The sequence below is a fragment of the Odocoileus virginianus genome, chromosome 20 (genome assembly GCF_023699985.2).
Source record: "Odocoileus virginianus isolate 20LAN1187 ecotype Illinois chromosome 20, Ovbor_1.2, whole genome shotgun sequence".
Taxonomy (NCBI): Eukaryota; Metazoa; Chordata; class Mammalia; order Artiodactyla; family Cervidae; genus Odocoileus; species Odocoileus virginianus.
Genome location: NC_069693.1, coordinates 15,049,861 through 15,062,121, shown reverse-complemented (window position 1 = coordinate 15,062,121; position 12,261 = coordinate 15,049,861). Strand labels below are relative to the sequence as shown.

General features: G+C 51.3%; 1 protein-coding gene across 3 annotated transcripts; it reads left to right on the top strand.

Annotated features, from left to right (window-relative positions):
• The first annotated feature begins 2,171 nt into the window (after window positions 1-2,171).
• On the top strand, window positions 2,172-11,539 carry ZBTB32 (zinc finger and BTB domain containing 32). 3 transcript variants are annotated; one of them, XM_070451793.1, is made up of 7 exons: window positions 2,571-2,688; window positions 7,008-7,939; window positions 9,002-9,985; window positions 10,243-10,316; window positions 10,432-10,500; window positions 10,609-10,773; window positions 10,953-11,539. In XM_070451793.1, exons 2-7 carry the CDS (start codon window positions 7,836-7,838, stop codon window positions 11,228-11,230), a joined length of 1,674 nt encoding a protein of 557 aa, XP_070307894.1. In that variant the 5' UTR covers window positions 2,571-2,688; window positions 7,008-7,835; the 3' UTR covers window positions 11,231-11,539. The 3 variants fall into 3 exon arrangements, with proteins under 3 accessions (XP_070307893.1, XP_070307894.1, XP_020727497.1); XM_070451792.1 differs by lacking the exon at window positions 2,571-2,688 and adding an exon at window positions 2,172-2,385 and having other exon boundaries at window positions 7,008-9,985; XM_020871838.2 differs by having other exon boundaries at window positions 7,008-9,985.
• Window positions 11,540-12,261: the final 722 nt, after the last annotated feature.

Sequence of the window (12,261 nt, the reverse complement as noted above, 5' to 3'; positions counted from 1 at the left end):
CCACCAAAGGTTCCAAGGTTGTGAAACAGTCTCCCAACCACCTTTAGGACCAAATTTGGGACCAGATGACCTCACTGCTTGCAGACAAGGCTGGCTGGCTGAGAAGACTTCTCACCTCACTTAACACAGGATCTGTGCTATGTGTGCTCAGATGCTTCAGTCATGTCCAAACACAGGATCTACTAGACACCGAATTCTTGGAGGCAAGGTGGTATAGGGGGTGATCTCCTGGGTCTGATAGATCTGGATCTGAATTCCAGCTTTGATTTCTCCTCAGGGCCTCAGTTTCTCCATCAGTCAAATGGGAAGGAAGCAGTGTGAGGACAGATTAAGAATGTGGGTTTGGATTCAGAAGATTAGGTATCATTCATTCTACTCCTTGCTCAACCATGGACCAGCTATGTGAGCTGAGTGTCTTCACCTCCATGAGCCTCGGTTGTCTGCTTTAATGGGTACTGTCATCATTCTTCTTCCTGGGGTGGCTATGAGGATTTCCTGGGACCATGTGTGCCCTCTCTCTGGACACTGTAGCTGTTAGCATGAGAGACGGTGTATACCAGCTGTTAGGAGCTTAGGATCTAGAGTCAAATTGCAACAGGAATTCAATTCCAGCTTTGGCAATTACTCCTGGTGAGATCTTAGGGAAATCAGCCTCGATTTACTTATCTGTGAAGTGAGAAAAATACAGTAAATATCTGATAGAACTTGTTAGGAGGATTCAATCAGATGATGCATGTAAAACACTTAAAACTGGCCTGGTTTGATGTTAGCGGCCAAAAACCAGCAAAGATATCATGATGCTGATTTTTAAAATATCCTTTTCTAGAATGCAAATGCATTTGCCCTGAGGAGTTGAAAATATGTTCTGGGCCTTCAGGATGGGAATGGGATTCAAGTCTAAAAACGACAACAACAAAAACCAATCAAACAAAAAACCCCAAACAAAACCTCATTTATAGATGAAGTTAAACCAAGGTCAATGAGACCACATCACACCCGCTCCCACATCTACAAGATCAATCTTATTTAACTGTAGTGTAGCTCGGATGTTGGATTCTCACCAGAAAAAAGTCAGAGTCCCAGCAATGCCCATATTCACTGTGGAACCTGAAACAAGCGACCACCTCTAGCACTCCACGTTCCACCTGGCTAGTAATAGACGCCCTCACAGAGCTATTTACCGATAGACGGATTCAATGAGACGAGAAACAAACGGGCTTAAAGTCGTTAGCTGTTGTTAATATTGCTACAGCGCCTGTCTTTCCCCTACTATTTGAAGGATTATTAGCTCCCACTTGCCCAGGTACCGGTTGCCACTGCTCCATGCTCCTCTGAGTCACGCCTCCCTCAGCACGGCCCCTTCCAGTTCCTCCCCCCACACCCCACCCCACCCCCATTTCTTCACTAGCCGCGGGGAAGAGACGCCAAACAACACTCGCCAGAACCCCGAAGCTGCAAAGAAGCAAAAAAGACAGAACTCTAACCGGCGCCTGAAACTGCTGGGCTTGGCTCCCTCCGGCCCTCTGATCAACCAAAGGCGAAGAAGCGAGCCTCGGGACCAATGAGAAGTGGAAGCGGTGGAGCAATGCCCCGCCTCCTTAAAGCGCCCTCACTTTTGATTGGATGTGTCCAAGCTAAGCCACTTAGGGGTGGGGCCAACCTATCCACCGTGCTATGCTAGCAAGTATGGTGGGAGAAAGAGGCGTCGACCAACCTCAGAATGGCATGGTGTGTCAGCACCAAAACGCCGTCTAATCAGAAAGCCCGCTGGCCGGGTTCTAACCCGGGGCAAGTTAATGGAAGGGCAGCGTAATGGGTCATTCTCTTTATGGTGTAGAGGCGGTCGTTACGTGAGGTACGCAGTTAAATCCCGACTCAGCTGACTGCTAAGGCGTCAGTGGAGCACTGACTGCCCACGCTTGTGTCTTCTCTGTTTCACTATACTCCCGGATGGGGCAGGGTGCGTTCTGCAGCCAATTAATTGTTCAGCAGGGCAAAAGGCGGGAAAGGAGAGCTACCCACAAGCATTCAAAGCCTGGCTGCCTCTCCCCCCACCCCCCCCCACCCCGCCCCGCCACCATCCAATCACACTCATTTCTCCACAGATTGTAAGGGGTTGAGAGAAAGGTGAAAGACTTAACAGTGAGAGTTACTCAGGATGGTAAGGCAGAAGCAAGAAAGAAGTGATATCCCTGAGCCCTTAGGAGGGAGCTTCCAAGGCGAAGCAGATGAAGGAGGTTCAGTCTCTAGAGGATGGGAGGAGCCATCTCCGCAGCTCCAAAGCCTCGAGGACCAACTGGTGGATGAGATCTCAGCCTTAGAGGCCTGAAGCCTAAGTCCGCAGACCAATCAGACTTAAGGCCTCCTCGTCACAGCGCCGGCCAGGTGGGCAAGAGCTTGGGCTCTGCACCCAGTCAGGGAGGTCGCGAGGCAGAGACGGGGATTGAGGGCGAAGGGAGGGCGGGGAGTGGAGCTGTCGCTCGCAGGCGGGAGCCAGGATAGAGGGTGTGGCCAGTACTGCGGCCAATCAGCTTCTGCCTCGGATTCCCGGCGGGACCAGCGAGCTGTGCACGCAGTCAGGCTTCGCGCCTTGAGCCTCGCGCTGCTCCACTTTCTAACGGCCATTCAGGTTTATGCCGCCCCGAGTGAATGTGAGGCTGAGTGGGGAGAGGAACAGGGCCTGAGTCGGTAAGCATCATGGATTTTCTTACTTTTCTTCGGGCTTGGACCTGGCCTAGGTAAAGCTGAGATATGGGGGCTTGAGTGGTTGTCGTGAGGAGGAAGATTGGGAAGGAAGGGTGAGGGCTTTGGCCTCTAGGGACTCCTTCATCCCTGGAGAGGCTGGAAATGGGGTCTCTGCACCGTTGGGCCCAGCTGGGCAGAAACCAGGCCAGCATGTCCTATGAATTGGTCACTGGTCCCTGAGATAGCCTGATTTGGAAATGTGTTGTGGGGCAGTTGTAGGCACTTAGAGCTCTGTGTGGGGTCACTGGTCATGAGGTATGGCCTCTAAACCATCACAGGTTGTCTGGATTCTGGACTGAGCCTGGATCTGGTGACTAGAGAGTTCTGTGACTCTCCAGAGGTTACTGGGAGTCTTTGACCAAGAAATGAAACTAGTGAGCACTTGAGAGGCCTTCTGGAGTTTGTGAATCCAGCCTGGGCTGAGAGTAAGTGTTGATGAAGTCAAAAGCCCAACAGGAAGTTGTCAAGAGTCTTTGCATCCTGGCTGTGCTGGGAACATGTGGCTGCAAGGCCTTGGGGGTGGGGAGGTCTCTGGATTCCAGGTTGTGGTGCTCACAGAAGATTTTCCAGTACTGGGTAGAAGTTGGACAGTGTGGCCAAGAGGTTAGGTCCGTGGCTTTCTGGAGATTCCAGGGAGAGGAGGGTGTCTCTGAATTCCAGCAGGTTGTTTGCTCTCCTTGAAGTATACTGACTTGTGGTGGCTCTAGACAGAATCAGGATTGAGTTGTGCCTGGGGCCTTTTAGTCCCTGTCCCCATTTTTTCCCCCAAACTGTTGCTGGTCATTTCCAGAAGATATCAGGTTCTAACCATTGGGCAGGGGCTTGGGGAAGATGGATGTTGTATTGGACACAGGAGGAGGTGTGTGAGATATCCTGCTCTTTAGGAAGTCACCCATGCTGTCTTTACTGAAGATTTTTATTTTATTTTATTTGCTTTGTTTTTTAGGATTTTTATACTTATGTGCAGGAGGTTGATATCTAATTTCACTCAGCTGTTCAAGTTCTATAAAGTATTAAAGCTTTCAGGGTGCTTTCATGTACACCCAGAGTTCTCAAACCAAAGGTGTGGTGCAAGAGGGTAGTCTATTAATGGATTACAAGGGTCTACGAACTTCTGGAAATAATCGGAAAAACTGTATGTGTATTTTTGGGGTCAGGGGTAGGGAGGGGAGCATCCACAAAGGAGGAGTGTATTCTGTCCAAGGATGTTTCAGAGCAGTCTGTGACTCCTCATTCATACGCAAAATGGTATGAGAATCTACAATTTTCTGATATAAAGAGTTGATTTCATAACATACGATTTTTAAAAGGATAGTGACCCCCTGGGAGGTTAACAACTACTAGAGTAAAGCAGGTCTGCCTATTATCTATTAGGCAAAACTAGAAATGGGAGATTTTCCTTCTCCTCACATCTGGTGTCAGCACACACTTCAAGGTGTCTCACTCACTAGCCTGCCTGTCCAAGATCAGTCTACATGCCCCTCCCCCATTCAGGGCCACACCATTCTGAAGAGTATAGATCTAGGGTTGAGGCTCGTGTGAGCCTGGGTAGTGGACCATTTGGACCAGGAAGTCAGAGGTTTTGAGTTCCCAAAGTATGGTCTAGAATTGGGAGGTACAAGTGGGTACTTCCTAGATACCCTTGGACTTCTCAGCCCAAGGGGAGGGACGTAACTAGAGGTCAGAGTGGCGCCCTCTGTCTGGATTTGAGGCAGTTTGGATATTCAACACTGGTGTGGAAAGTAGTCCCTGTGAGAAAGTTGAAGGTCTTAGAAGAGTTAGCCCCAAGTTAAGGCTGAAGAAGAAAGCTGTCTATTGTGAAGATGCAGTGGAACCTAAATTGTTTTTATTTCTAGTCTGGTTCTTTTGCCACTTAATCTACAAAAAGTGTGCTATAATAGGGTCTCTATGACCTAGATTCAGCTCACCTGCCTATTACTATATCCAGATCTTGGGTTACGTAGAACATAGATTTAAGGGAAGAAAGAAACACATTCACTCTGTGGCATCTCTTCTCTGGTGTGTCTTGGATGTACTTAACTAAAGAATGAACACTTCCGAGTTTTCTGTAAGGTTTGGGTAATTGGTTTTAAGCTGCATAAAATGTGGGGAGTTTAATATGCAGAAAGCGATGTGTCTCTGGGAAGAGTGGAAAGTTCATAGAACTTTCCTAAATTGAATCTTGTTTAACCTGACTTTGGAGGTGCTCAATATTTAATACATGAGACAGAGAGAGTGTTTTTCATAAAACAAATAAGCATCCCTCTAATTGACATATTCTGATGGTTTAGCCTTTTTTTTTAAATTTGGTTGCACCATGTCTTAGTTGCATCACACAGGATCTTTCGCTTTTCCTTGTGGCATGCAGGATCTCTAGTTGCATAATGAGAACTCTTATTTGTAGTTTGTGGGATCTAGATCCCTGACCAGGGATCGAACCCAGCCCCTCTGCGTTGGGAGCACAGAGTCTTAGCTACTGAGCTCCCAGGGAAGTCCCCTGATGGTTTAAGTTTTAATTATAATATTTAGAGAGAATCTGTACTTATATTACTATTTTGACATTTTTTACATCAAGCTGAGTTGTGCTTGAAAGGGCTTATGGTCAAGTATATCAGTAAGAATAAAAGATAACAGATTTCAAACTTTATTTAGCAATATAAGTATTATAAAGGACTGAGAGGCAAAAATCATACCTCCTTTCCCCATATACTTCTCTTCCAACTATATCCTATGTAAACTCTCCTACCTACTCCACTCTATCCCAAGATGCAGGCTCTCCACTCTATCCCAAGATGCAGGCTTGTGTCCGCAAAACCTGTGGTTTCCTGGCTCCACCCCAGAGAGACAACTGCAGGAGATTCCTATTGAGTCAGTCTGGCAAGTGGAGGGTGGGCAAGGTTTCTGAGACTAGGAGGGAAAGAAGAGAAACACAACATTCCCTCGTGGTCCAATGATAAAGAGACTGTGCTTCCAGTGCAGGTGGCAAGGCTTCGATCCCTTGTTGGGGAAGTCCCTCATGTCTTGTGGCCAAAAAAAAAAAAGAGAAACAGTCAGCAGTGTGCTCACCCTTCCAAGTCAGAGTGGTACTTCTTCTGCTGTCTGCTCAGTGAAAGATGGTTTGGACTGTGCAGCCAAGAATGTAGGCAGGAAGAGGGGTGAGGTGTAGAGGGCTCAAAAGACACCTTCAAGGAGGCAGTCTCTAAAGGGATATCCTTAGGTGAGGGTAGACACCAAGTGGGAGGGAAAGATGGGGTTTCCCAACCTTGGGGGCTTTAGTTCACTGAACGGGGAGTCCCCTCACCCCTTACCCTCCCTGTTAGGTTTCCTGAAAGCCCATTGGCACTCCCTGTCAACTGCATTTGGATAAGAAAATGCTACTCTTTGAGCACAGCCTCCAACTCTTTTGAACATCAATGGGCAAACCACCAGTGGGGGAGCTGAGTCATGGGCACATGCTGTAGGCCTGGGAAGTGAGGGGGACCCCACTCCACTGGGTGATGACGTTATCTTCCAGACCCCTATACCTACAGTTGGGGTTCCTCCTTTGTGGCTTCCCCCACTTACTCCACATCCTCAGAGTGTGTATTTCTGTGTGGGAGGAAGGATATCTTCCCTCCATATACATACGTGTCAAGGATTGATGTTTTTCTGTGTCCAAGTCAAGGGTCTTTTATATGGGTATTTCATGGGTCCCTGGGTGTGGTGGTGTGAGGAGTTAGAAAGCTTAGAAATGGAAAATATTTAACGACCAGAGTAGCAAATGAATACAACTTCCCCATTTGCATTTTCCCTTTCACTCTGACTCATCTTCCCCTCTCCCCACACTATTATTGCCCCTCCACTGGCCCCACCCATTGGCACACCCTGTCTGATCTAGGAAGGGATAACATCTGCTTGCACCCAAGCTAGAATGAGAGGTAGAATGAAGACATGTTAGGTCTCCACAGAGAGTAGAAGGATGGTCTGAACATTCGGGGGTCCTGAAGCCAAAACGTGAAACAGGAGTTTTAGAGACATAATATTTGAATCTAGGAGGGAATCAGAATCTAGAGAGAAGCCTTGGGGAAAGCAGACTGGGTCTTGTCATCAGACCAGCCTACCAGTGCCTGACTTGTTATTCTTCTAGTTATTTATTAGGCATATATGTCAGGCACATATCATAAGCTATCTAGCAATACCTGTTCTATGCATGAAAAATCTGCAAGAAATAATAAGAAACAGAAAAAGAAATGTGAGTCTCTCAGACCTGATCTTTTCCCCAGGTTAAGGAGTGCTAAAGTGTGAAAAGAGGGCAAATCTCCGAGGACCTTCAACCCCTGGGCAGGAAGTCAAAGAAACCCCGAAGTCCTGATTTCAGAGAAATGTCATTTGTCATCAGCCCAAGAAAAGGAGTTTTTCTCTTCGAAGACCACCGCAAGTCCTTCCTGGGGTTGCCCCCTTCAGAGCGTGATGGGAGGATCTGAGTCACTCACATACCCTGTCCCCAGTGATGGCCCAGATGACCTGGGTCATTCCCACAGAGGAGTGGAGGCTTCCCAGTACCAAGTCAGAGAGAGGGAGGAGGAGGCATGCTTTTGGCCTTCTTTCGCTCTCTTAGAATCCAGATGTTTCAGTCCTTTTTACTTTTGAGGGTAGTATAAAGAGCTCCCAGCTGCTAGAGCTCTATTGACACCTCTGAGAAACAGAACTAATACTATTTGAATGATGCTATGTACCGAGAAACCACTTTCACATACATCATGTCATTTCATCTTCCCCCCACCTCATAATGAGGTAGGCAGAGCTTATCCCTATTTCATGGATGAGGTAACTGAGGCTCAGAGAGGTGACTTGCCCAAGGTGACTCAACTAGTATGTGGGAGAGATGAGAGGCAAATGCAGGTCTGATTATCCCAAAGTTCTTATTGCTTCAGATATACTTCTTTGACTTCAGAAATTCATAAATGAAATAAGAAGACCGGAGGTCAGGAGGCAGAACGCTTGGGTTCTGGAAGGAGAGGAGTGGTCTTTCCTGGAGGGGTGAAGCACAGCCAGGGGTAGAAGACCACACCCCTTGGGGGACTGTGGCAGACTGATACTTGGGACACCCAATGGAAGACTGTGAGGTCAGGGGCGGGGCTAGCTCCAGAGTAGGGGGGCCAGGAGCCCCAACAGCATTTCAGAGCATGCGGTGTCCAGGAGGAAGCTACAACCGGTGAGTGGTTGCTTCTCCCCAACTGAGACTTTCCTCCCATTACACTCCTCTTTCTGTCCACTTCCTGCCAGCCTGTAGCCCTCCCTGTGAGGTGTCCAAGTAGTAATTCCTCCCTCCTACGGGGTCTGTACTCAGGGTGAGCCCACACTTAGGAATATGCCTGCTGGGCTCTGGGACACTTAGGTCTGTCTCTTTGTATCTGGGTTCCCAGTTCTCTTCTTAAAAGCCAATGTGGTGGTTTTGATGTGTGACAAACATATGTCTTGTTGGGTTCTGTCTTTCTAATCTTCATTTTAGCTTATGAAAAACAAAATTGAACCGTCTCCTTATCCTTGAGAGGAAATAGCCTTTCCCTCCATAGTTTCTATTTCCTTTTCGCCTGCTTCCTCCAGGGTCAAAGCCTTCTCCGACATCTCTCCATCCTTGGGTGAGGAGCCTTCTCTCCTGTGGGTTCCAACCTGCTCTCTTTATCTCACTGCATGGGAGCTTTTGGTCACTTCCAGTTCCTTCTCTGAGGATGGTTTCTACAAGTTTCATCCTGAGGGAGATGATCAGTTGATGCCTTGAGCCTGCTTTTTGCAGCTACGACCCCATCTTGCTGCCCTTTTTTCCTCTCAGGACCCTCAGCTCCACATGATAGGCTTGCAGAAGGACACACTAGCTTTCGAAACTCCCATGAAGCTGTGTCTGGCTCCATCCCTAACTTACAGGGCTGACTGAGTTTTGTGGTGATCCTGTCTCGAATGAGAGCCGGGGCCTACTCAGGGGTCTTTCCCTGCAGAGGAGCTTGGAGTAGCAGAAATATCAGGGTCTGCTCTTCCTTAAGTCAGACATTGCCAACTGGCAGGACCCACCTATCTACTACTTGAGATAGCTCTTCAATGTCCGGTCCTTGCTCTTTAAGTCCTGAATTTGGTCTAATTTCCATTCTCTCACCACCTCCACCCCTGCTATGATTCTGAACAACCTCAGGTTTTCTCTTGGGTCAGTTTATCTGCTCCATTCAGAACAGAGAGCTGATTCAAAGCCAGCAACTCACTCTTTCTTCCCTCACCTCCACAGGCTTGAGTATGCGGTTCCTCCCTCCCCTTTTCATCATGGACCCTACACTGTGGCCTTTCTCTCAGAACCTCTGAGATTGTTACCCAGGCAAGGCACAATGCCCCTGTCCCCAACAAGACTGCCTAGTCCCTATGCTTCTGATCGGCTGGTACGGTTAGCAGCCAGGCTCCGGCCGGCACTATGTGATACCCTGATCACAGTGGGGAGCCAGGAGTTCCCTGCCCACAGCCTGGTGCTGGCAGGTGTGAGCCAGCAACTGGGTCGCAGGGGCCGCTGGGCTGTGGTGAAAGGCATCAGCCCTTCCACCTTTGCCCAACTTCTGCACTTTATTTATGGGGAGAGTCTAGAGCTGCATCCCTTGGAACTGGGGCCCCTTGAGGAGGCAGCCAGAGCACTGGGGGTACAGTCCCTGGAAGAGGCATGCATTAGGGCTCGAAGGGACATGGCCAGAGAAGAGCTGGGTCCAGGACTGAAGAAACAACAGGAGGAGCTAGAGAAACCCACAGGGGACTCAATGAGAAGCGTGGGGGACTTTGGGGAGAAGCAGAGACCAGAGAAGTTTGTTAGGGCTGGTGGGAAAGAGCAGGAGACGTTGCACAGGCACAGGCCATCAAGAGAGAGCCCTGAGATAGCAGAGGCAACTCTGGAGGGTCAAGGGGAGCAGATGAGACCAAAGGAGAAACTCCACCAAGCCCTTGTTGGCCATGGCAGAGTAGGTGGGAAGCAAGAAGTAATCATGTGGTTGAGGGACAGTGCAGGGGGCTCTGAGGAAAGTCTGCCGGAGTTCCCTGGCCCCCTTCCCCCAGCAGGTTCCTTCCAAACTGGCATCACCCCCAGGCCTTGGTGGGCTGAGGCCCCTTGGCTGGGGGAGGGCCAGCCTGCCCTGTGGAGCATCCTTCTGTTGCCGCCTAGATATGGCACTCCCTTCTCCCATAGCATCCCTATGACTGGAGCCTGGCAAGAGGTCTGGCCTCGGGACCAGAGGTGAGTTGAAGGGCTTATGGAAGACCTCTGGCTGGGAGGGAGTGGCTCAGGAGAGGCAGCAGCGATGGGTGGAAGGGTACCATATCTCTTATCTCTACTATACATTTCCTGAGTTGAGGTAGGACAAGAAGCTGTCACCACAGGCAAGCCAAAGCCCAGTCCCCACAGAGGACTTACGACTCCTCCCTCCCCAGAAAGGGATCCACAGGATCCCAGGTGTAACCAAGGCTGTTAACTCTTCCCCATCCCACCCCCAGGATCCCACTGTCCCTGAACCTCCACAAAGGCCTTTGGAGCCAGAACCAGCTGGCCTCCTCCAGCCCCACCCCAGGTAAGCCCCTCACTGCCTGGCATGCACCTTGTAACATGGTCTCTCAGCTGGGACTTGGCTGGGGCTCCAGGAGTCCAGCCTGAGCAGCGCGCCTGCTTCACTCTGTTCCCTCCAGGTTCCCTCCCCCAGGGCCCCACACAGCTCAGCCCTGGGGAGACAGAAGAGTCTGATCAGAGGCACATAGGTGAGTAGGTGCTTTTGCCTCCGCGCCACTATGGCCCCAGCCTGAGTGTTCCAGTGACCCAGCTCTGGGAATCCCAGCCCTGCCCTCCTTTGCCTTTTGTTCCCACAGGTGAACTAGCAAACTGTGTGGGTCATGTCGGCACCGCAAGCCATCCATCTCACCAACACCCTCCCCCACCCACTCCTGCTCGGTCTCGGCCCTATTCTTGTTCTGTCTGTGGGAAGAGGTTTTCACTCAAACATCAGATGGAGACGCACTACCGTGTCCACACAGGTATGGGCACCCTGCCCTGTGCAAACTGCTTCCTTCCAAACTCCAGTGGGCCCGCTCCTAAGTCCCTTTGTGAGTGCCATGCTCCCGAGCAACAACCTTGCCCAGCTGCCCCTACCTACCCCTAGGCGAGCCTTCACTCCCTTCTTTCCTTCATGAGCCTTCCCCTCCACCTGCCCTAGGAGAGAAGCCCTTTTCCTGTAGCCTCTGTCCCCAGCGCTCCCGGGACTTCTCAGCCATGACCAAGCACCTGCGGACGCACGGGGCCGCACCCTACCGCTGCCCTCTGTGCCAGGCCGGCTGCCCCAGCCTGGCCTCCATGCAGGCGCACATGCGCGGCCACTCGCCCAGTCAGCTCCCGCCGGGATGGACCATTCGCTCCACCTTCCTCTACTCCTCCTCCTCGAGGCCCTCTAGGACCTCGACCTCTCCCAGTAGGCCCTCTTCCTCCACCACCTGACGGGGCGTCAGTAACTTCTTTGGCTTCAGCCAAGCTTACAATTAAAAAGTGAAAGACCGGCCGGTGAGCAGGCTAGGCTTCTGATTCCGCACCGCGGCTGCGGCAGCCTAGCAAACTCGGCTCCAAAAAGCGCCGCGGGAAGGGCGCCAGAAGCCCTCTCCCAGACGGCCTCGGGCCGCGGACCTGGGCCAGAGAGCCCCTGTGGGGTGAGGGCAGTGAAGTTTGCACGAGTGACGGTTAACTGTGCGGGGACTGGCGATTCATCACCAAAATAAAGAGTTTCCTGTGCTCTCCTCTCGGGACCATAAAGTCGAGTCCAGATTTTCGTCTGCGCGCGGGGGGCCGCCTTGCCCTTAGTCCTGTAGCGGCCCCTGGTGGTTCAACGTGGCGGCCACCTCCTCCGTCTCCCGGGACTTCTGATCCTCCCCTCGAGGCAGCGGGCCGCGAGGACAGGGTGGTGTCCAGACCGACTTCGCAGCAAGCCCTGTGTGGAAAGGCTGTGAGAACCCAAGTTACTGGTCCCTTCCGCAGCAAGCAACTGCGCGCCAAGTTTGAGTCTAGGTCGTCTAGCCCGGGGCTCGAAAGGAACTCATGCTATGGTCGGCTTTCAGCCACCCCGACTCCTTCCCGGAGCACAAGAGCCAAAAGGCCGCAGCCCCTCCAGAATCTCCCCTCCAGGCCGTAAGGAGCGGCTACCGGGTCAAACTCCAAACTGAGGCGGCCGCCCCTTACCCAGCCCACGCCTCCTGCAGTCGCGAACTTCATCTCCCAGTGTCCCTGAGGGTCCCAGGGTCCAAGTCCCGCTGCACTCTGGAAGCGGTAGTTCGCGCGGGCCGCTAGTCTCGACAAGAACAATGGGAGGAGTCTGGGGCGAGAACCACATCTCCCGGCAGCCCGGGAGATGGCTTTCTGGGCCGGGTCAGGCTCCCATAGTCCCAGTTCTCGCGGCCCTAGCTCGCGGCGGAAGGAGCGAGGAGCTCGAACTACATTTCCCGGTGGCCCTTGCACCTCGCCCTCTCCCGCCGCGACGC

Excerpts from the sequence above, each read along its gene's own strand:
- ZBTB32 (XM_070451792.1), top strand. The coding sequence starts at position 8,892 with ATGATTCTGAACAACCTCAGGTTTTCTCTTGGGTCAGTTTATCTGCTC. Across the intron at positions 9,986-10,242 it reads GTCTGGCCTCGGGACCAGAG|GATCCCACTGTCCCTGAACC; the intron begins GTGAGTTGAAGG and ends TCCCACCCCCAG. Across the intron at positions 10,317-10,431 it reads CTCCTCCAGCCCCACCCCAG|GTTCCCTCCCCCAGGGCCCC; the intron begins GTAAGCCCCTCA and ends TGTTCCCTCCAG.